The 22,852-nt window shown below is 48.5% G+C and overlaps 10 protein-coding genes across 10 annotated transcripts; 7 read left to right on the top strand and 3 right to left on the bottom strand.

The window, feature by feature from the left end:
* Positions 1-35: 35 nt before the first annotated feature.
* F5891DRAFT_981984 (uncharacterized protein) lies at positions 36-926 on the top strand (the record flags this gene model as incomplete). Its single annotated transcript, XM_041377177.1, has 6 exons — positions 36-65; positions 95-131; positions 183-240; positions 381-579; positions 639-719; positions 873-926. The coding sequence occupies 6 exons, from the start codon at positions 36-38 to the stop codon at positions 924-926; spliced, it is 459 nt and encodes a 152-aa protein (XP_041223923.1).
* A 1,702-nt stretch (positions 927-2,628) lies between these two features.
* F5891DRAFT_981983 (uncharacterized protein) lies at positions 2,629-4,898 on the bottom strand (the record flags this gene model as incomplete). Its single annotated transcript, XM_041377176.1, has 8 exons — positions 2,629-3,302; positions 3,355-3,619; positions 3,640-3,697; positions 3,750-3,794; positions 3,825-3,943; positions 3,999-4,327; positions 4,525-4,651; positions 4,761-4,898. The coding sequence occupies 8 exons, from the start codon at positions 4,896-4,898 to the stop codon at positions 2,629-2,631; spliced, it is 1,755 nt and encodes a 584-aa protein (XP_041223922.1).
* A 698-nt stretch (positions 4,899-5,596) lies between these two features.
* F5891DRAFT_981982 (uncharacterized protein) lies at positions 5,597-7,951 on the top strand (the record flags this gene model as incomplete). The annotated part of the gene is made up of 12 exons (XM_041377175.1): positions 5,597-5,615; positions 5,666-5,719; positions 5,767-5,844; positions 5,895-5,918; positions 5,977-6,174; positions 6,224-6,490; positions 6,614-6,820; positions 6,867-6,890; positions 7,163-7,504; positions 7,556-7,654; positions 7,676-7,697; positions 7,726-7,951. 12 exons carry the CDS (start codon positions 5,597-5,599, stop codon positions 7,949-7,951), a joined length of 1,560 nt encoding a protein of 519 aa, XP_041223921.1.
* A 135-nt stretch (positions 7,952-8,086) lies between these two features.
* F5891DRAFT_1191017 (uncharacterized protein) lies at positions 8,087-10,350 on the bottom strand (the record flags this gene model as incomplete). The annotated part of the gene is made up of 6 exons (XM_041367399.1): positions 8,087-9,089; positions 9,142-9,259; positions 9,305-9,472; positions 9,521-9,624; positions 9,673-10,094; positions 10,144-10,350. The coding sequence occupies 6 exons, from the start codon at positions 10,348-10,350 to the stop codon at positions 8,087-8,089; spliced, it is 2,022 nt and encodes a 673-aa protein (XP_041223920.1).
* A 663-nt stretch (positions 10,351-11,013) lies between these two features.
* Positions 11,014-13,671, top strand: F5891DRAFT_1129539 (uncharacterized protein; the record flags this gene model as incomplete). The annotated part of the gene is made up of 6 exons (XM_041364408.1): positions 11,014-11,408; positions 11,486-11,522; positions 11,575-12,068; positions 12,180-12,514; positions 12,561-12,752; positions 12,809-13,671. 6 exons carry the CDS (start codon positions 11,014-11,016, stop codon positions 13,669-13,671), a joined length of 2,316 nt encoding a protein of 771 aa, XP_041223919.1.
* Positions 13,672-13,711: 40 nt separating this feature from the next.
* F5891DRAFT_955703 (uncharacterized protein) lies at positions 13,712-13,981 on the top strand (the record flags this gene model as incomplete). The annotated part of the gene is made up of 1 exon (XM_041375351.1): positions 13,712-13,981. A coding segment is annotated over one exon (270 nt), but the record flags the coding sequence as incomplete, so codon positions are not given.
* Positions 13,982-14,200: 219 nt separating this feature from the next.
* F5891DRAFT_981979 (uncharacterized protein) lies at positions 14,201-15,290 on the top strand (the record flags this gene model as incomplete). Its single annotated transcript, XM_041377174.1, has 5 exons — positions 14,201-14,386; positions 14,439-14,747; positions 14,806-14,931; positions 14,988-15,116; positions 15,207-15,290. The coding sequence occupies 5 exons, from the start codon at positions 14,201-14,203 to the stop codon at positions 15,288-15,290; spliced, it is 834 nt and encodes a 277-aa protein (XP_041223917.1).
* A 104-nt stretch (positions 15,291-15,394) lies between these two features.
* Positions 15,395-16,808, top strand: F5891DRAFT_981978 (uncharacterized protein; the record flags this gene model as incomplete). The annotated part of the gene is made up of 4 exons (XM_041377173.1): positions 15,395-15,650; positions 15,691-15,876; positions 15,974-16,140; positions 16,194-16,808. 4 exons carry the CDS (start codon positions 15,395-15,397, stop codon positions 16,806-16,808), a joined length of 1,224 nt encoding a protein of 407 aa, XP_041223916.1.
* Positions 16,809-17,294: 486 nt separating this feature from the next.
* Positions 17,295-18,842, bottom strand: F5891DRAFT_1191013 (uncharacterized protein; the record flags this gene model as incomplete). The annotated part of the gene is made up of 6 exons (XM_041367398.1): positions 17,295-17,431; positions 17,478-17,564; positions 17,636-18,202; positions 18,257-18,415; positions 18,471-18,542; positions 18,593-18,842. 6 exons carry the CDS (start codon positions 18,840-18,842, stop codon positions 17,295-17,297), a joined length of 1,272 nt encoding a protein of 423 aa, XP_041223915.1.
* Positions 18,843-19,121: 279 nt separating this feature from the next.
* On the top strand, positions 19,122-21,322 carry F5891DRAFT_1191012 (uncharacterized protein; the record flags this gene model as incomplete). The annotated part of the gene is made up of 7 exons (XM_041367397.1): positions 19,122-19,259; positions 19,320-19,973; positions 20,038-20,109; positions 20,161-20,205; positions 20,415-20,601; positions 20,651-21,149; positions 21,211-21,322. The coding sequence occupies 7 exons, from the start codon at positions 19,122-19,124 to the stop codon at positions 21,320-21,322; spliced, it is 1,707 nt and encodes a 568-aa protein (XP_041223914.1).
* Between the last annotated feature and the right edge of the window lie 1,530 nt (positions 21,323-22,852).

The raw sequence follows: 22,852 nt of genomic DNA, 5'->3' as shown, positions 1-22,852 counted from the left end.
ATGCACCGCAACAAGCCTTAATCCACTTCTCACCAATGAATGGTGCATCGGATACCCGGAAAAGGGTAAAACGGTCTATGACGAAATTTCCTAGGCAAAGTGGGCCTTAATCCACTTCTCACCCACAAATGGTGAGTCGGATACAGAGGTACTTTGATTTATCTTGCATGCACCGCAACAAGCCTTAATCCACTTCTCACCAATGAATGGTGCATCGGATACCCGGAAAAGGTTCAAACGGTATATGACGAAATTTCCTAGGCAAAGTAGGCCTTAATCCACTTCTCACCCATAAATGGCGAGTCGGATACCCGGACAGCCATACAGGATCTTCCAGAAGCAATGGTGGATAGGCCATTCCTGATGTAGATCAACTGCAGGTGCCAAGACGAAACCCGGAAATGCAGCACCGCACGTCGGCGACAGCACAAGAGGAAGGCAGGCGATGAAGATTTGGATGTGGCGGTTATCGCAGATGGACCCAAGTCACCTCCACTCTCGAGGTCCAGACAGAAGAGAAAGAAGAAGTTCCAATCGACTGACGAGGACAAAGTTCGCACCAGAACTATCTTGGTAAAGGTATGTTTGATTATGTGTGTATATGAATCCTGAACTCACACGCGCTCCCACCGCCTAAGGCAGCATCAGACAAGGATTTGAATCTGGCGGGTATAGACTCTGCGGCCGATGACAGAAATGTCCGGGAGGAAGAGACATGGGTGCGTTATCTGCTTCCCTGCTCAACATTAAGAATCAGCATTCATATTGAACTGTATCCGGTATTTTATTACCTCCGGGACATCTGTATATTCTCCCGGAAATATGCTACCGGACTAGTTGATCACCGTCCTTGGATTGAAAGCATTATCTAGGTTCGGACTCTTAGATATACTGCGCGGGTCGCCGATATTGCGGAGATTCTGTGATTTTACCCAGTTTGATGCTCCAGTACATATATTATTTCACCTATTCCTTTTTGAATGGTTTTTGTGCGTACTGCTTAGTCCCACCTAGTCACATACGCCTGGCTTCATGGTGATTGCATGAAGCTTGAACTTCCAATAGCATAATATACTGCAGTGTATATAGCTCATCTGGTTGTAGGCCGGGCGTGATACAAGTTCTGGCATGCTGAGCTACGGAAAAACGATCACGTCCAATTATAGCTCTGGGGGTGATAGGTAGCCAGCACGCTAACACATATATCATCTTTTTATCCGTATGCGCTCCTATATCAAACTGTTGGTATTGCTTCATCTTTGTAGTAACTAAGCCCATGTGAGTTGTGGCTACCGAATATAGTAGCCGACCGGATTACTTGGTACATACGTAGCCGCAGGTCATCATACCATCTTCCGATACCAGGCATCGCCACGACCTGATTGGATGTCTTGCGTATCATACGGAAGATGTTCATGATGACAATTGATAACCTGTTTGGCGATTCTGGGGAATGCTTGGGATGTAACTTCTAGATAATCATGTATGCTGATGTTTCCATGCATTTATCACATAACTGGATCCATTTGGCTCATGATCTACAAGGGTTTCCACATCATCCGTGAAATTGATTTCTTGAATTTCCGGAGAGGTCAATCTGCAAATGTCAATATATATATCTCTTCCGGTATCACATCAAAAGTTGCATTGCTCTGCTATTTGTATTGGCTCCAAGGCCCAATCACATCCTGGATCGCATCCATCTTCACCAGAGACCCATATCCGATGTTTTAAGCCAGCGTACAAGCCCTTCCGAGAGCAACAGTTCACTAGTAGGGCCCATCCGTAAGATAGTGTAAATACGTGCTGGGTCATCAAATGACCAACTGTGCTTTGCCAAAACCGCATTACGCACAGAATCAATTGCTTGGCATGTCAGTTTGCCCTTGTAATGTTCACCGACCTCACAATAAAGGGCTGAGCCCATCCATCAAATGTTCCGAGATTATCCATCTTAGCTTGGTCGCCTCTCAGAGAGTAACATGCTTATAACACAGGCCGAAACATCACTTCCTGGCCCTTCCGAGATGAAACTCATCCTTGTTGGTCAACTGGACCTTTGCTGATTGAGCCTCACTGGGCCTAACAATGATTAGCTGAGCCCTCCCGTCAGCATTACCGAGATCAAAGCATATGCTGATGGGCCCAAAAATAACTAGCTAAGCTCATCCGTAACCCTAGAGGAGCGATGAGCTGGCCCGCTCCCCACGGGTCCCTGTTGCGCAGCCCATCTGCCTGGGCAGATTTCCATGATTAATACATTCATACACAGCCGCCACAACCGAATTTTGTCTTGTCTTGCCCACCCGACGACACAAAACGCGACTTCTTGGGCCGAAAACAACATCCGTGACACCAGCTGGCCCATCCCGGAAGCACCCCTTTGATCATATGTTTGCCATATGATGCATCAATAAACATATCGTTCAGCAGAATCGTCTTGAAAGTAGGCTATTGTATGCCAAACATTCCCGACAAAGCAAACTTTCAATGTAGTGGAACATCTGATTCATCTATTGCAAACCTTCATACATCTCCTCACTGCTATCTTATAGAAATACAAGACAAATACAAGTACAGCATTAGGCTCCTTTAGTCATGAAATGCGCAGCCGGATGTGCCAACGATCTACTCGCCGGATGTGCCGGGAGGGGCGCTAGAGAATCGGGAGGATAAAGGAGAGGAGGCGAACGGAAGTGATGTTCCGGGTACAGCTGTAGATACAGATCTCCTGGCATTATCTAGCCGTCTGCTGTTGACACCAGGGGGCTGCCTCGCAATTTGCGAGGCAGCCTCCTCATCACCGCTGCCGGTATTGTGGAGTGACCACAATGGATATATGGCCTTATGTTGCTGCGATTGTGAGTCTCCGGCTATGCTCTCACGAGGACGGTGTATCATCCGATCGTCTTTGTGCTTCCGAAGAGCCATGGCCAAATTGCCCAGAGATGATGATGTCGCAGTCCAATGCTGATTCGAAGCGCTTAAACGTTTCTCCAGCACGGTCAACCTCACATCTAATCTCTCCTCCATCACACCTAACCTTGTGTCTAACGCGTCCACCCGTTCGTTTGTGGCAAGGAGATCAAACCGTCTACCGAGGTCATGTATACTATGCAGTATATCTCTGGCAGTTGGCTCGGGCTCGGGCTGATGTCTGAGTCTGCCTGACCCAACCGTAGGATCGGTGATCGGTTGGGCCGTTGCTGGGGGTAACACTGTCTCCAAAGGCTGCATGGCCGGGGATGCCAGTGGATCCGGATGTGGAGTCACACCCTCCATCGGTTGGTCCGCATGTGAGTCTGAAATTTGATTGATTTTCGCTAGCCCGAAGCGTGCTATAGATGTGCTTACCGCCCGATAAATCCAACGGAACATCCTTTTGTCCGGCATGGGTGAATACACGAGCAGGTTTTTTCTTTCTTTTTGTGGTGGCAGCTTTAGCTTGAGTTTTGGTGGGGCGCGATTTGGGGGTGCGGATTTGAGTATGTTTGGGAGGAAGCGCTTCATCTCCCTTCAACTTTGCTTGCAACCTCTCCCGGACGCCAACGCCGTCAATTGCGCAGGTTATCTTCATTTCATCGCAGTTGGCACAGGCAAGTCGCGTGAACCCATGTTTCTTGTCCGGCAGTACAATACAAGGTACATCCAATTTGACACATTTGTCACACTTTCGGGGGTGATAGCGAACGGAATACTGGGACGACATACATCACCTGATATTAGCATCCAGAGTATCAAGAACCCACCTCCGCCGCCGTTGCAATGGTGGAATCACGACCCCATCCAGTAGGCTAGAGAAATAAGCATTAAAATGAAATCACCGAGTAGATGACGACCTACCCAGGGTGTCTGCATCCCAGAAACCTTTATCGACCGTGTCCGAGGGCGTTGGATTGACCGGTCCTGCAACTGCATTTGCCGTCGATGCCAACGATTTGTGCTGCAACATTCATGCTAAAGTCAGAAGTACAAACAGCAAAAGAAGGATGTAGCACCTTCCGGGTGACGAGTATGCTTCCGGTCGGGTGGTTCTCATCATCATCCGACATGAACTTCTTCTTCCTTTTCGGAGCAGATTGCCGGGATAATGGGCGTGGTGCTGGTCTACGCGTCCCGTAAGTTTCATTTGTGGCATCGTCTTCCGCTTGTATGTTCTTCCGCTTGGCCGGTTGTCGAACGGTCTTCGTTTGTGTCTTCATGTTTCCCGTCACACTAGGATCGTCCTTGCTTGGCGCAGCTGCGGTGGAAGGGTACATAGGAGTCAGCGGTTCCAAAGGTGCCGTTACTGTTCGCGGAGGAGTCGGCGGGACCTGGTCAAACAAGGCTGCCAGGGGTAGATGCATGTGCATGTATGGCCGGGCTCAAGATATCCTTTGTGAGGGCAGGGTCTTGAACGTGAGCTATCGATCTGCCCTCCGGAGTGGCACCGAAGGGCAGTGTTGAGGAGGTAGCTTGCGCATCCGTCAAACCGGAAGCAACGGGTTCCGTGACCCCAAAACTAGTGACATGACGATAATTTACCGTCTTGTGGAATCTTGGATGATGCTTGATGCAGCGGATCATCGTCGACGACGGTTGTCCAGTCCGGCAATGCTTGAAAGACGCCAGCCTTGGAATACTGCCATACGACCGCCGCACATGACAGCAGCTGGGGGGAGAATGATGTCGCGTGGCCTGCAGTAGAGTTTTAAGTCTTTTGCCTGTAACCAATTGTGTTAGTACCAACATTAACACCACATAAACGGCAGCGGACGTACCACACGTCTAGCGATCTCATCCGATAATGCCAACCCCACCGCTGAATCGCCCTCCTTCAACTTCATACATCGCTTTATAAGCGATTGCACATCCTCTAATGTGTCATTCAGAGCAGCGTCTGCTTCGGAAGGTGTCATAGCACTAGATGCAAAATGTTGGTGAGTTGATAACAGCGCAACTCTCTGGGGAAGAGAAAAAGGAATGACTCAGAGAAATTTTACCCATATCGGGATCTATACCAATATGTCGGTGGTGGGTGTTTCCGAGAAACGCGTGGCCTACATAGAAGCACGGGTGTCTGGACCGATTTAATGTAATTATCACGTAATAGAAGGTTGTTATCGATCATTGTCCCATGTACTCAATTGCCGTACATATCACAGTATATCTTGGCGCATATTTATTATGATGTTCTCCGACTTCATTTTCACACATATGATCATGTCTGAGCTACATGTTCGTTGTGCCACTCCAACTATGTCAAATCCTGGCGACGAAGTGTCCTCATATGCTGATGACAAACTCTCCAGCATCGATTCTACCGAGTCTCAATATCGGTGTTCTACACCTACTGACTCCCGGTACAGGACCGCCGCGCATTGGAGGAGGATCCGATCGATTGGTGGGGCACCTATGTCCCTTTAGAGTCATGGATTCCCCCCAAATCGGAGAGCATTCCGACATTTCAAGGAATCATCGGACTGGAATCATATCCGGTGTATAAATGCAAGTTCAACATAACCCCTATTCGGCCCGGTATTCTGAAAACATCCCCATTAAAGTATATAAGTTCCGTGCCGAGCTTCCCCATTATTATGAATATCGAAGTGATTCCATGGGAAAGAAAGAGAAAAGTAAGTCGTTTGCTGGATTGCTGGCGTGGTTGAACAAACCTGGTCCGCAGAATACGAACTTTGTTTCAACGGTGACTTTGATGAAGTCACAAGCATGCTGTCCGGTGAGCGTGGAAAATGCCTCATCCATTTATCTAACAAATTGAATTAGACATGTATGTAACTGAATTGCTTCGGACCCCAAACTTTTTAAGAGGCCAACATTCCCGAACAATCGAAGGTCCTGTCGGTCAGTTATCTGCACAAACTGGATTTTCCAGTGACTGAACTTATGAATAGAATTAGGAGGTGCAACATCGGAAGGTTAGCACGCTGGCAGCCAGGATCAAGCGAACTTATGTTGATCAATCGGAAGATTCAGCTAAATCGCAGACATCACCAAACACCATCAGTCCGGTGATGGATTCAACAATTCTCCAAGATCCTTATGATTGCGGATGGGACGATCCGACTGTCGATGGAGCTGCTGCCGTTCACGAGTTTTCCGCACCCGATTCATACGATTGCAGATGGGAGGATGGCACCACAGCGCCGGAAGAAGCTGCGAAGCCTGGAGATGGTGCGTTTGTTCAATAACTCATGAGAATAGACCATATTAATATGATTAGGAAATGCAATATCCGAAGGTTGGCACAACCTGGCTGCCAGGAATACGCTAACTTGTGTTGATGAAATAGAATGTATGCCAAATTCACAGACATCACCGCATCCCATGGATCCAGTGCCGGATTCCATGACTCTCATCGATGATCCCTATGATTGCAGATGGGATGGTGCTATTGCACCCTCAAATCAGTTATCGATGCCTGATCCTTATGATTGTGGATGGGAGGACCAAACTGCAGCTCCGAATGAAGTCATAATGCCGGGAGAAAGTTTGTCGGTTATGTACTTCTTCACACTTCTACTAACCAGGTTATAGGATCAGATAATGATGAACCGGAGGAAGGCGAGTACTATCTTGGCAGCCAACATTTGATTACTCAACCGCAAAGCAGACTGGGCTGCATTGTCAAATCCGATGAGAAATGAAGTTTTGCAGGAACCTATACCCGCAGATGATGTATACCAGTCCGAATGGGATGATCCGATGGTGAACAGGGCGGTATCGCTAAATGAGTCTGCCGCTGCAGACCCATACGATTGCGGATGGGAGGATAGTGTAGATACCGAAGCCTCAGCAATGAATGTCTCATCGGAAGAAAGTTAGTGGGCATTTTGTTGTTTCAATCCCAACTGACAGGTTCACAGGATTGAATCCAAGCCAGGATGAAGGTATAAATCAACCTTCCTGCCAGGAAGGCCGTGATTCAACGGATGATACAGGCTCATTTGTCACACTCTATTGACAATGTTAGTCAACTGAGACATGCGGGAAATCGTTCATACGAGTCCGGGTGGGATGATCTGGTTGTCCAGGAGACGGCTCTCTCAAAGTCATCGACGGCCGATCCTTACGACTGCGATGGGAGGATGATGCTTCGTTGCCAGAAAAAACAACAACAACGGGAGATAGCACCGATGATACATATGGATGCGGGCGGCAGGACTTTGCGATGATCCACAACTGCCGAGATATTTCAGGATCCTTCCGATGAACATGGGGACTATAGTGCAAATCGGCACATTGTTCCCACCTGATCGGTCTAGGTCGGATTCAATAAATTCATTCAAAGTGGATGACGTTGATATGGAAAACACACTTCCGGACATTCAAAAGGACAGCACCGAGGATCTTTACGATTGTGGGTGGGACGATCCAATGGATAACACAACTATCAAGGAGCAACCGGAAGTGTCTGAGATGAGAGAGGAAATTGATGTCATTGACCTGACATCGCCAGAGGGGAGAGAAGTTATAGACCTTACATCTTTACCTGCCACCTCAAGTAAGTCATATGTGACTTGCTGCATTCTTTGCTAATGTCCGATATATACAGGGCGGTCCTCTTCACCAGCCGATCCCAATGTGTTTGAGGAGGCCGAAGAGTCCATGCGTCGAGCTATCCAACGACTAAATAGCATAGGACATAATGACTGTGAGTATGTTGATCTTGCAGCTCCATCACGCCTGACCTACACGTGAGGCAGTCGATCAATATATACACAGCATTGTCACACCAGCGGTCGCACGTGTGCCTGACCCTCGGCCGGCAATCACATTCATGGCAAATCGAAGTTTGTTTGGTGCATACGCAGATGCCAAAGATCGGGTGACCGAACTCGGTGCAGATGTCATTAATATTCACCGTTTGCTCAACATTCACCGCCGGATAATGGACCCACTAGATGCCATGATCACCGGTATAGAGCAGCGGCAGCCTCGCATGCATTGACTCAATTGCAGTATATAATTAGTCCAAATAACTTTCAATGTTGGTGTAAAATGAGCTAGTGAGCAATACAAGGGGGCCGGACATACAAAGAACTCGACCATCTAAGGCGCGGGTGTCATAACACTCCGAAATGCCTTAGGGCTTCACATAATCGTTGTACCGAGAGTTCGGCTTCCGGGAGCGCTTGCCTGCAGCAAGTTGTGAAGTCTTACTCCTCGTCCGTTTGGAGGGTGACCCATCGGTAGCTTCTTCAACCCGTTTCTTCCTTGGCTTCTCCTTAGCCTCTATTGAAGCCACTTTATCCTGTTGAACTCCTTGACATCTTTTCCGTTTAGCAGGAGATCCTTCCAAACATTCTTCGGCAGTCCTTTTCTGCCCTCGAGCTTTTGCGCCGACCACAGCATCTTTGCGCTCACGAGACGATCTACCGGCTTCCGTTGGTAGATCTGCCATCCGCTGCCTTGGTGCAATGGCTTTGCGTGTCACGGCGGATGCCGAACGGTCAGGGTCAGGGCCCTTTTGCACATGCTTCGGAGGGCCGTCTCTTGGCTTCTCAACCGCTGCACCCTTCTTTGATGATCTCATATCAATAGCAGCGGCCTGGATCGGAAATGCACCCTTTTTGCCTCGTGCGGGTTCAACAGACTTTTCACGAATATTTTCCTCAACCTCGCTGTCGGAGTCGTTGCTACCGCGGATCAGGACTGGACGACCTCTAAGGCGTTTTGGCACAATCGCCGTTTGGCCACTAGGAATATCATCCTCCGATCCATTGGATTGTTCAGCAAGGGACTCGTCGCTGATTGTTTGTGCGTCGTCAGATTCTTTGTTTGATGGCCTCTTCACCTTATGATTCTTTTGTGCACGACCTGAAGCGGCGGTTCCATGTCGGATGTTCGTTTCCGGCTCTTGTCCAGCCCTTTTTGTCTTCGCATTGATACCGGATTGCGATCGTCCTGCTGGAGACTGCTGCCGTGGACGTGCCTGCTTCCTTGGCGGATCTGACATCTCCTTGAGCTTTCTCTTATTCTTTCTCGCTGTTGTCACTGGTACTTCCATGTCTGCAGCTAGCACCATATCCTCTTTATCATTGTCCCACCAACCGATAAATTCCAATACTGCGCTCTTCGCCCTCTTCCTGTCGGTTATACCAGAACTGTAGCAGTTCCGTGGCATGGATCTGCCTTAACTTTGAAGGCTCCGCGAGATTGTGTCCTTCCGGAAGGCACTCTGTTGGAATGATCTCGCCGCATCTAGGAATGACATACTTCCATGGGATTGAAATTTTTGGATCCCCACAACATTTTCCTTTTTAACAGTGAGATTACTTCCGAGAGGCAAACAGCGACCTACTGTAATGCCAAGTCAAAAATGCGCGCACGACTGCTTTCTTTGTGTCCAGATCCATAGAATCACATGCAGGGAGCACGGGATATCCGTCGTCTCCAACATCAAGGATGTAAGTCTTGTCCTGTCGACCTTTTTTGCGAGTTGCAACTGCATCGCCATCCAAGTTACCATCTAATTTTCGTCAGTCTCCGCTACACAGAAGCCGGTTTAGGACTCTACCAAATGCGCTCTCTGCATATGAATCCCATTCCGGGAGGATGGCATCCCATTTGCGAGTCTTCATGAAAGAGTCGGCACCACCATATTCATTGTTATAGTCGTGACTGCCGGAAATGTGAGAAGCTACTGATTGCATCCATCGGATCACTCACCCGGCCACATGAATCTTACCCTCTTCATTTTTCCAAGCTGACACAACAAAGACCCTCATTCCCGCCCGGTTCCACATCTCGGTTGCGAAATGATGAATCATGTCATCACTTTTTTTCCTGGCAATGTCGGACTTGACGTCGTCCGGAACACCCTGACGGTTCCATATATCAGCCGTCTCTTTGGCTTCTTTGAGTTCTTCTGGGGACAAGGATGCAATGAGGAGGTTGAGCTGCTTGGTGTAATGGTTGATCATTTCTTTCGTCCCTGGCTTAGCTCCAGTCTCGTCTTGTATTGTTTTTAATAGTTCTTTCTTCCGGAGGGTGTCTATAACACTTCTTTCGGTCCATCTCTGCCCCATCTTGATAGGGGGTTTAGCCGGCTTCTTCTTCATTCCTTGGTTTCGGAACCATGTCTCGTAGACCTACCGAACATCAAAGCTTATTTGGTGCTGAAAATGATACAATACTCACCGCTTTGCGATCTTTCAGCAGTCGTATACCCATCACTGGAGCCTTTGTCCGAGCCTCGGTTGCAGCTGCTTTCAAGACCTTGTTGCGGTCCGATACCTCAGCCGAGTCCCATTGCTCAATGTAGGACTGCAGGATAGCGACCTCATCTTCATTTAACGCAGGCTGTTTGTTAGATTCAGATTCAGAGCCAGAGTCGTGATCAGACATTATATACTACAGAGGATAGTGATAGGATGTACTGGGGTGTGATGGTGAGTGTGTGTTTGTTAAATGTTTGTAATAAGAGCGTTTATGTGCCCTCCCTTCATTTCGGCTATTAAGCGAGCAGAGGTTGCTGCTGTAATTCTACTGTCCTATATTTCACACAACTTCATACCACGTTCATGGGTAAATCTAGGGTAAGGATATTGAGTCCTCCCAGAACAGTTCAGCTGGTCGAATGGAAAGTAAAAAAGACCAGTCGGGGCCGGAAAGGCAAATGGTGTCCGGTGAAACGACACCAGCCAAGTCAATCCGCACAGTCATCTCCAACAAAGTCTCCCACAAAACAAAGCTCCAGTACGACGCTCCCTCAGTACACACCCGACTTCACTTTCCATAATGCAGACTGGAGTGATCATGGCCCTATTGGTTCGCTTAACGTGTTGTTAGCGAAAAAAAAGACCAAGGTATGATACTCTGCGTTCTTCACCCGTTCAAAGCTGACCAGGATCTCAGAGCCCAAATGATTATCTCCAGGAATGGATGGCTCGGAAGGACGATTACCTTCGAGTCCTTCTAGAACGGGAGGCTCCGCCTTCGAACAAGTGTTGTTCGTTATGCAATGCAGATTCGGTGGTGTACCGGTGCCACGATTGCCTCGGTGATCCCATGTTTTGCATCAAATGCTGTCAAGATGAGCATAGACGATTGCCATTTCACAAAATAAGCAAATGGAACGGGAGCTTTTTCGAAGCGACATCATTGACGAAGATCGATATGGAATTTCATCTGGGGCATAGTGGGCTTCCGTGTCCGTGTCTCAAGGATATCCATGAATGGGAGGACTTAGAAGAGCCCACTTGCGAACTGTCCTCTGACTACTCAGCAATACCGGAGCTGCCATTTCTACATGCAAAAGAATGCACAACAGTTATTGACAAATCCGGAGTCCATTCGCTCCTCATCAGGTATTGTAAATGCCCAAATGCCGCTTCCCCGGACAGGCAGCTGTTTGCAATGGGCATGTTTCCGGCATCATTCAGTCGGCCCAAATCGGCATTCACGTTTTCTGTACTGGATAGTTTTCTCCTCGACAACTTGAATGCGGGACGTCTGCTATGAATTACTACTCTAAATTAAGGCGAATGACATCTAGCACATTTCCGCATCTAGTCCCTGTATGTCTGAGGTGCCGGTTGGTCATCATCGTATTAACTGACCTCCGGACAGGACCGGTATAGGGAATTAATGCGGGTTGGAAGGCAATGGCGTCAACTGAAACTTCTGAAATGGAACGGCTTTGCTCACGAGAGAAGACTTCCGGATCCAGGTGAACTTGCCCTATTTTGCCCCACCTGTCCGCAACCCGGTATCAATGCACCACAGCTGGCCGAAAGAGACAGCAACCATCCGGATTGGATATACGCCAGATCACTAGTGATGGATGGTAATTTTAAAGCAGAACATCTCCATCCTACTCGTCCGGAAGATGAAGTATGGTTGACCGATGGAAGGTGTTTCATGGTGACCAGAGAACAATACAAGATGCATCTTGCTGGTGCCAAAGAAAATGCGCACATGTCGGAATGTAACAACCATCGGGCTGTAAATCAAGCAAATGCTTCCCGACACAAACTGGAAGCTACAGGAATAGGTGGTTGCGCATGTGCTCGACATGGCTGTTTCGTCCCCCATTCTATTGTCGATTTTCAGAAAGGCGAAAGGTAAGATCACGCATGTCACTCATTATCATAAAACCTCACATCGGAGATTAGACACATGAACATGGACTACGCTCTATGTCACGCTTTGAGCCATAATACCGATGGACTCAGTCGAGCTTTGACATTTTATGACGTTAATTGCCAATATAACAAATTTTTGCGGCGCAGGGTAAATGACAGTTCACACTTGAGCATTCCGGCCGGTATGGAGATAGTTCCGGGAATAGGACTTTGGCATGTCCATGGTCATCAGGACAAATGCTATGTCCGGTATGCATCCACCTTCATCACAGGGGCAGCCAGGATCGACGGGGAGATCATGGAGACATTGTGGGCGCCCCTGAATATCATATCTCCCTCTGCGAGAGGGATGTCCACTCCCCATCGACAGGAATGTCTTGACTACCAAATGAACGACTCAAATTTTATGAAAATGATCAGAATGAGTTGAGATATATTCTTCCTTACATATCTAATACTAATGCTCTCCAGGTGGTTTCCTATGTCGGAAATATCGAGAAGCAGTGAAGGGAGTGTCCGAAAGCATGACGGCATTTGAGAAGCTGAATGAAACCGCGGATTCTGCCATGGTCGAAGCTTGGGTGGAACAAGATCGAGAAGCACAATTGCATCGAAGCACGGATCCATCGGCAATGGACATATTCGACGTCCAGCTGCAAAAGGGTGAGTCACGGCCGATATACGTCCGATCTGCACCATCAGTGATCAAATGTTCATAGCACCGACCAGGAAACAGCAAGAGTTGGCTTTACTGTCTTCTCGGACCGGTAACGGAGGAGGGCACGCAAAACGCGGTGCTGCTACGTGGATCGCATCCGGTATCACTATAGAAGAGCTGCAAATATCTCTCTTGATCGACATCCGGAGGTTGGGAAAACACTCCACCGAAACGCAGCACCTGGAGATAGTGAGACGTCGTACAAAGCTGCAAAGTAGGATAGATGAATTTACAACCATGGCAGTCAATCATTTCGGAGAAGACTTTGATCTGGATGACGATATCAGAGATCTCGAGGTTGAATTTATAGATGACTCAGAGGGCGAAGGAGACGTGTTTACCGAGAGTGACCATGATTCCGACCATGTCCCTCAATGCAATTTCTTCCGTCCCGAGAAGGTGGTTATACCTCTCCCATCGAATATTGGCATCAAAAGGTGTACTGAGCTGGGCGTCATCCACCTTGTGGGTCAGGAAGTTGCACTTCGGGAAGGGCAGGCCAATGACACCCTGCAAGCAATCCGAGTTCTGCTAGCTGATAAGGCTGTGCTCTTCCGCACCACAGTTCGTCCGGCCAAATCCCAGGCAAAGTCAACCAGGGCGTGGACTCAGGTACATTCGGTGGAAAGGGTCATCAGACAGCAAACAATGATTTATTCGAAATGCCGGGCGCAACTCGGCAATCTACAAGCTCACAACCTCTTAGAGAAATATCTCCGGATGGAGAGAAGTCATCTCAAAGCTACTGCCGCTGTAGCCGATCCCAATGCTCGGGGACAAAGAAACTCCACGCTTCCGTGGTTCTGGTCTCTTGATGTTCAGGGAGATTCTGTCAGCAGCGATTGGATGAATGAATGTCTGTAACGGTTCACTTATTATGTTAACCCATCAATGACAGGGCACAGTTTACAGGGTTCATTGGCTTCGCACGAAAGCATTGCGTGATCGGTGGTCGGAAGAACTGCTACTGGTTGGCCATGAAATGGGTTGGACTGTGCAGTTCTTCCTGCACAAGGCACGCTCATGGTTATCACGCATCACCCACAACGGCGATCCACTCCCAGAAGGGCACAAATGTTATGCAATTCGGCAGGCCCACATGTACCACGACTTGGCCGAACATGCACGTGCAAGTTTTCTAAAGGCAAATCCAAAGTTCACGATAAATGCTTGATTGTTGAATGTATAGTATTATTAGTTGATCGTAGCATAAATAATATATGTCATTCAGGATGCATTAGATCTACCGGTCCGGGCACAATCATTTGAACAATGGAAATTGTTCATTGTGAATTACATTACCGGATGTGGATTTTGAATCTCCGACAACACATATAAACCAGGAGGTCAGGCCCGGTTGTATCTCCCTACTGTTGTTATCATATCAGAAATCATGACCGACCAGATTCCTGCACTCTCCGAGTCTCGCGTCGGCGCGTTGTCCATTTGGGATGCAGCCCATGTGTTCGAATACGCCACCTCCAGATTCACTGCGATCCATATCGCCCAGATGACAAAGCAGAACCCATCAAGCGCTTACCGGCATTCATTTATTCAACACCTGATTTGGGAAGTGGATGTAAGTTCATTTCCAATCCTGTGCGGACCGCTTGACTAATCTGGAGTTCCAGCGGTTTGTGACGCCGTTTGTCGGCATGTGCGCAGCTATGAATATCAATACAAGTATGCCGACATATCTCAGAAATGTTCTCCGGCTTGCTGCTACCTACCAAACAGAAGGTGATCGCGTCAATCTCTTTGAGAACTTCCGGAACTGTCCACATGACGATGCTGGCGATGCAATATCTGGCCATCGCGTTGTTCCAAGATACCGGCACTGTTGGTGGACGGCCGCATTCCATTATTTGCCTATGCAAATGCCTCTGCGGTTCTCGGTAGCCGAGGTGAAGGACCTAACGGCTGAGCACTTCAAACAGCGGGTAAGTGATCCTGAATATACTTCAGTATAGATGCTGATTGTTATGCACAAATAATCAGCCTGCCTTGGGGTTGATGATGCCTGAACCGATCATCCACCCGCGCAGTGAGGACCCGCTGCTTCAACAACTTCAAGTGCTCCGGACTGAAGTCGCCCGACTCGGTCTCGACCTTGGCCACCTCCTTGTCAGTAAGCTCGAGGCCACCGGAGCAGCTGTGATGCAATGAATCGGCTGGAGCAGCCGGTAGACGAGGTCCGTGATGCAATGGCAGCGTCCCATGCGGCCGTGGCCTTATTGGAGCAGGATTACAACAATGGTCGGATAGGAACATCCCCTCGTGGAGATCCATTCCCTGAGTTACATCCCTTTGTACGCTGACGCAGAGCCATTATGTAAATAGTCACGGAAGCGAATTTTATGTGTAGTAAAGTGATTCGTTTGTATGTAAATATTATGTAGCCTATCTCCGGCATCTATGAAAATGTTACAACTGGGATGACACGCGCCGTTCCTATACCCCGGATGCCTCGTGTTTGCTATTAATAATATTGAGGAGTGTGATATTTTACATCATAAAGACAACTGCAGGTTGGACATTATCCGTATAAGATGCTAGCTGTGCTTGCAGGACTTACCGTGCCTCCACCATGATATCCGATGAGTATTGGACTACCTACCATGAAAAACTGGCTGAGAGTGATCTACATACGCACACAACGTCATTCATTCCACGGGATTGGGCTCTGAATGCCGTCGACATAGCAAGCGAATGGGTAGAGCAGCAGTTCGCCGCGCATGTTGCCGGGAGACCTCTTGTTCCTACGCCTCCGGAACTCGATCCTGAAACTGCGCTTGCTTGCGGACACCTAGCCTTTGTGCTGGCGGAAGCATATCAACATCCCAGTGAGTTGAGGCATTGATTATTGCTACTCTGCTCTGACAGATGTAGTCAAATTGGATATCGATATCATTAGGTACAACGAGGCCTTGGCCAAACGGGAGTCAGGGTTGAATGACGCTCGTGAAGAAGCATTGTTGGCAAAGTTTCCTCCTGCCGAATGCATGTTCTTAGATAGCCCATCGGTGGTGATTGACGCTGGTTACCGGATCATTCTATGGTATCTCCCGGGTGCGTTGAATTGGTCTCTGCAGGTGGGCGGAGATTCATTCAAAGATGACATGACACTGACCAAAGCACGTAAAGCGAGATATGTTCATTGCCACAGTCGGTATGGGGGACTTGTTGAGAAAAAGCATCACCACCGGAAATGAGTCAACCGGCAGGACAAGCAAATGGCGGACCAACAATTCCAACTTCCGCGCAGCCATGGAACCTGGTTTGATTCCCGGGTGCATCAATATTTCTCCCTGCTGGTTCCAACAGGGGCGGGAGGTGAGCACAAGTTTCGCTGTAATCACGTCATCCTGAACGACAGTAGTGTCAAGGCCCACCATCTCGGGATCCCGGGAAAAGGTTCATACCTGGAAGTTTCGGGTACCCTTAAAGGCGATAGCAATCTCTCTTCAATTATGGATATGCAGCGGCCGGCTCTCCTGTCATCTGCTGCCCTTCGGGTGATGCATCCGCAATTATACCGGGCCTCGATGTCCACTCATGTTAAACTTGGGCTTTGGGCAGCGGAGCAAGGGCAAGATGAGATGTACCGCTGTTTGCAACATTGGGCGTTGGCATATACCAGTGCCGCTGTTGTATGCAACAGAGACACGCCGGATCATTGTGATCCCAAATGCCCCCCGGAAGTATTCGACATTCTTACTTCGATCGGAAGCTATGACAATGCAGTCATGAATCTGACAAATTTAGGAATTGATCTAGCTTATAATCCGGGCGTCATGGTCAGCTATTCTGGCCGACTTGTGAGGCACGGTGTCCAGGTTAGTGAGGGCGATAGAATTGTATGGGCCTGGTTTATGCGGGATAGCGTGCACAACCATGCTCGAACTCCCCGTACAGAGTATGCAAAGTACAATTTGGCCGACTTCGCTATGTACCACCTTGCCAGATACAATCAGGCTGATTTTGTTCAGTACCGGACATAATCGTACTGAATGTTTATGAATCCCTTTCATGTACCCGCTATATCCGTATATTTTACAAATGTATAAATTTGAGGATATCACAACGTTGCCGACCATACAATTTCATCATCGGTTGGAATTCCGACATTGCCGTTGTCATAGCTTCCGAGATGGTGCGGTCGGTATGCTTGGTTTGTCAAGCCAAGTTTGCCTCTGATTTATTTGAAATCATTACACCTCCTTCCTGTAATACATATATATATATCCGAGATCGTGATGATCTGCTTACACATGAGGGAACTTGAGTGGTTATTTGGCCCTCTCGGCCTTCATACATACATATGTACACACATGGTGATATAAATATATACTACATTTATTTGTTTCTCGGGATATGATATATTATCTATATGGGCAGGTCACTTTGCACAGTTTGCTATCAGGACATCCAGCTGCATCATAATGCGGCGGTGGACGTTGAGTAAATGGTGGACAGTTGCAATGTCCTCACCCAGTTCCGCCACTCTGTTTCTTGCCTCCGTGTGAGCCCCGATACTGCCTTGAGTCCCGAAAGGAGGTCGGTATCAACATGGGGTTGAGGACATGCTCGGCAGTTGTTGCAATGCCATTTGCATTGTGATGAACTACCGAAGATGTCAATGGCAGTCACTCTACAATCTGAACACTTACTATTGTTAGGCCGAATGTCATGCAAGATTCGGATCGCAGACCTCATAGAGTGTTCTGCATGCTCGAAGACATTTGTTTCATTGTCTTCTAGCAACCTCAGGCCAATGCTCTACAGAAAATCAGGCATTATGATACAATACATGTATGGAAGCATTTACCTGCTTGCTCACCGGAAGAGGCAAATGCATTCACTGCGTTACTGCCGGTGGCAGTTTGTCTGCTGACTTCCGGGGCAGCCCATCCACAGTCATACGGATCATCCCCTGCCGATCCTCCATCTTCGGATGCTACTATGCCAACATATTCCTCCATCACATTTGAAGAGGCTTCTGTCGCATTCATATGGTTGTCCCATCCACAGTCGTAGGGATCCGCTGCCGGCTCACCCGATTGCAGGATGGCCTGGTCATCCATCAGATGATCCCACCCACAATCATAGGCATCCGCTGCCGGCTCACCCGATTGCAGGATGGCCTGATCATCCATCGGATGATCCCATCCGCAATCAGTAGGCATCTTCTGCCGACTCACTCGATTGCAGGATGGCTTGATCATCCATAAGATGATCCCAACCGCAGTCATAAGCATCTTCCGCCGACCCACATGATTGCGGGATGCCTTGATCATCCGTATGACGATCCCACCCACAGTCGTAGGGATCTTCCGCTGACTCGGCCGAACTAGGATCATCCCATCCGCAGTCGTAGGAATCGCCATACCTTGTTCTGGGTGCTGTCTCCGCGTAGGTGGAACATTCCCCTCCGGGTAAAGTTACTTACGGAGTCCGGGCAACATTTCCGGATGTTTGCCGGCATTCCATAGCATACATGTCTTGCACCACTTGTTGAGTGATGAAAGAACCTTTGGGCTAATGGGAGACTCACCGGCCAGCATACTCCCTATCTCGTCGAAGTGGCCGTTGAAACAAAGGTCGTATACTATGATGCATTGTCCGGTGAGTGAAAATCATTGCTCTCGAATGAACGAACTCACCTTGATCCCTTTGTGCGAACAAATCATTAAGCTTTTCGTGGTCGGTAAGAAACTCTTTTGTCAAGTCGTATTCTGTTGTTGCACCGTTGTTAGTATTCCGGCAGAGACAAAGCCGTTCTTACTTTTAAACTTCGGATAGTGTTCCAATCTGACAACTCCTTTCATCCTGGGTTTCCTCGACAATGCAGGAGGAGTCCACAACTCCAATGGGACATAAGAGCCCAACCAGTCGATCAGACCCTTATCAGAAGCACGCCCTAGCGCTACCGGACCGTCTTCGCTGGCATCACTGCTGTAGGTAGAGCAGGTGGAGGCGATATCGCCAAGATATGGCTCTTCGGGAGTAAGAAACCTAACTTTTTTGAAGGTCATGATGGTCTGGTTCGATGAAGGGAGTCGATGATGATTGCAATACAAATCGACCGGTGCCACTGTGGTAACTCAATGTAGTGGAACAATGGTAGATGTGGCATACTATTACGTCATAATGAAATCCATGGGTCGTGCATCAACAGCACTCAGAAAGAGCCACAACCGACTCATGAATATAAATCCCGACCCGTGTGCAAGTTTTTCAAAGTCCACTTTTTGTTCCTTCTGTTATACCATAACACCCGTTAACCTACAACATTTTATTTTTTTAATTTCATCATGACACCCGCTGATACAGCTAATGAAGTGCTGGATACTACGCTGGCGGCCGTGCAATTGCTGATCAAGCGGTGCACGTTGTTGGAGTCTGGCTATCCAGAGGCCCTCAGAATCTCGGATGAGATTGCCAGACGCGTGGTGAGTACTTTTTCTTGCTCGCACTTCATTATCTCATCGATATTAACACATTCGCCGTAGGCGAAAGACTTAAAACTTCATGGAGGGAATGCGACATCCTTTTCCCCGCAGCTACTGTCATGTGCTGCCGTTGTGCGAGAGTGCTCAAAGGCTGGCACTTTTCAGACAATGCCGGATTGGACATCCGTGATAGACAATGATCCGAGAATCAAGGGTCACCCGCGGTTCAACAAGACGCTAAACTACCGCTCTCGCGCAGCAGATGAGATTCCCATTCTTTTGGATTCTGAACCGGTGACATCATCCGGAACTCATGCGGCCGTCCATTTTGCACCGTTGGCCATAGCGCCTCCACCCACCTTGTCTCCTCTTCCCATAGATAGGGCCTTTGTCAATAGTCCTTCGCAGGCAATTGCACCGCCGTCGCCTTCTCCCACCTCAATGGCGCTGGAACCTCTGACCCCGCTTCCCGTGTCCGCAGTTTCTATCCCCTCCAAATATAACCTATTTGTGCCAGGGACAAAGAATGCTAAGACAGCACCAAAGGCCGGAAACAGGAAGAAGAGGAAGGCGGAAGATAATGGCGCGGAAGAGGTGAAATTGGGGAACATACCGAATGCTCCATCTCGGTTTGGCAAGTCGAGTCAGAAGAGAAGCAAGCATGTATCGGGTGACAACCGGAATGAGCATACTGACATCGCCTCTGTCATAGAGGTAAGTCCCGTTATCCTAGCTCAGGCACTGGTGACCCACCATTCTTATTGTTCCCTCCGATAAGAACGTGGCACTGGAACGTTCAGATTCGACCGAGATGGCCAATGAGAGAGGTTTCTGGGATGCAGAGACCAGGGTGTGTTAACTCCATTCCACCTACCACCGATTCTGACTTTGATATTGACAGCCCGTTGAATGGGGTAGGGATTCTGCTATCGCCATGGCAGCAGAGGTAAGCCAGTGAGTTTGTGCATACCAATCTTAGCTAAAACATGCAAAGTTTTCCGTTCGTCACCACCCACAGAAGTGTGATAAGTGTAGCAAATCGGGGGTGGCCTGTCTTGTCCTTCCGGACAAGAAATTCGGATGCATTCGACTTGCCTGCGCTAATTGTGATGAAATGAAGGTCACATGTGCAATCAACGGAGTTGGTGTCCGAAGAGAATGCAAGCGAAAGCCAAGGCCATGGCAGCCGAGGCAGTTGCCAATCCTACCAGACGCTCCAAGTCGCGTGCTCCGAAGTCCCGAGTTATTAACAAGACGGTGGTTAATACTAGGTCCCGGAAGACGCCCATGCCGCCCAATCGGTCATTGTCTGTAGTTGAGGACGATATAGTAGAACATGAAGGTGAGTGTTACCGTGGCATCGATGGTACAGAAAACTTAAGCAGCTTCAGATTTGGCCTTGGCGGGTGAGCCGAAGTACATGGATGTCGCGCCGGCTCAAGCAGAGGTTCTGCCAATCCCAACAATGGGCTCATCCGTGTCCGTCGAGCCCCAAGGACAATCAGTAGCACTCGTGAATCCTGCGGAATATGAGCCGACTGCAAGGGACATCCTGCAGAGCATTCAAGACCTGGGCAGGCGACTTGATGGTCTCGCTACTAATGACAGGGTCAATAATTTGGAAGAACGACTCGATTCGGTGGAAGAGGTGGTTGGGCGGCGGTTGGACGTACTGGAGCGAAAACTCATATACTCGGATTCGGAATGGAAAGCAACATCGTCATCGCTCGGACATTTAACCATGTCCCTTCGGGATCATATGGATGATCTGACCGCACACCGTCCTCGGATCGACACCACTGCGTATGCTCCCCCTCACCATGGGAATGTGCACCTTCCGGCTTGGCTAGCTAATCACGACGACAATCCTAACATCTCTGCCATTGGTAGGTAGACAGTGGACTCACGCATGGGATGCATCCATTTTGACTGGTGTCCATGGCCATGTCAGGACTTCTGCATCTGCTGCACACATCGCCGAAACTCCGGATCCTGCAGTTTTGCCGGTCGATGCGGATGCATGCGTTGAGCTCTGCAGTGAACTTTCAACTATATCCGATTGATAGGTATCGGATCCTGACACTCATAATCGTATTACTGTCTTTACTTGTTTTCATTACATACCGTTGTTGCACCTGGCAACGCTCACCTTTTTAATATTGAAGTCAAGCGCCACTGGAAAGTGTCAAGGATATCATGCCGCAGAAAGATATGAGTTCTTAATAAGCACAGTATTGAATGGCACACGAGTGTTCCCTGGTCACCTTGTGCGAGTCCAGGAGATACATAGATACACCGGAATGTGTTACGAATGGGTATATACCATTCCTGCTTTATATTACACTTCGGCCATTCATGCACTCACCAGGCCCCGTATCAGCAACCGTTCATCACTACTTCCTGCTCCGAATGATAGTTATGCGTAACATGTTCTCACTCGAATAGTACACAGGTTGAAGGATGTTTACCCCATCCACTACCCTTCCGCCACACTCTGGAAGAGGCGAGCTCGACGCAATTAGATTTACACTCATGTCCTGAATAACTGCTTTCAGCTGCCGCTCACCATATCTGATCGGCCCAACTGTTATTTTCTACCGGACCGATTGGACATCCGATGTGCCCATTTGTAACACCTTCCGGTATCAGATTTATCGATTTGTGTTCTATCCGTTACCTTATCCTAAACTATCGCAGATATATCCGGCCCCAAAATCGAGTTCCGTTATTCCTAACCCCTCCGGGAATCGTAGGTATGTTCATTTGAGCTACAAGATAACAAGCTGGCCCTTCTGTATGATCTTCTGGCCATACAACACTACCTGAACCCAATAGTGATCCCTTCTGTAATCAAATCTATATTTCCTTCGGCCAATTATAACTAGCTAGGCCATCCTTCAACCTTCCGAGATTCGAGATTCTCCTGTATCCTACATCACATGATAATGCACCTATATATATTCATCTGACGCTGAGCCCTGCCGTCAGGTCTGCCGGTGCTGAATACATATTTCTTGCCCCCAACATCACTCCATAAGTCTTTCCGAGCTTAATTGGGTATTCTACTGTGAGTATGAATAACTGGGATTAACTGTCAGCCATTCCGAGATCCGCATTCATACTGCCGCGTACAACTCACTGGGCCGGACTGGCAGTCCTGAAAATGCACATGAAACTGCCCTGCTGAGATCACCTTTGCATCAAGTTGGGTCGAAATAACTATAGGCCAACCGCATTCTTCCTATATTTCCTTGGGCCGAAAATAGTCAGCCGGTTGTTCCGAAATCATACACCCCATTGCCTTGGGCTGACACATGGCTGGCCCTTCCGACATGAAATATGCTCAACCGTTGGCCCATAGCAAGACTATATTGGCCGGAACATGATATGCTGGCCCTTCCGAGATTAAATGCGCCCACCTATTGCCTCGGCCTGATGTATGGCTGGCCCTTCCGACATGAAATATGCTCAACCGTCGGCCCATAGCAAGACTATATTGGCCGGAACATTATATGCTGGCCCTTCCGAGATTAAATGCACCCACCTATTGCCTCGGCCTGATGTATGGCTGGCCCTTCCGACATGAAATATGC

This window comes from Suillus fuscotomentosus (genome assembly GCF_016647785.1).
Source record: "Suillus fuscotomentosus strain FC203 chromosome Unknown F5891scaffold_40, whole genome shotgun sequence".
Taxonomy (NCBI): Eukaryota; Fungi; Basidiomycota; class Agaricomycetes; order Boletales; family Suillaceae; genus Suillus; species Suillus fuscotomentosus.
The sequence above is the reverse complement of the archived record's forward strand: the minus strand, read 5'-3'. Positions and strand labels throughout refer to the sequence as shown.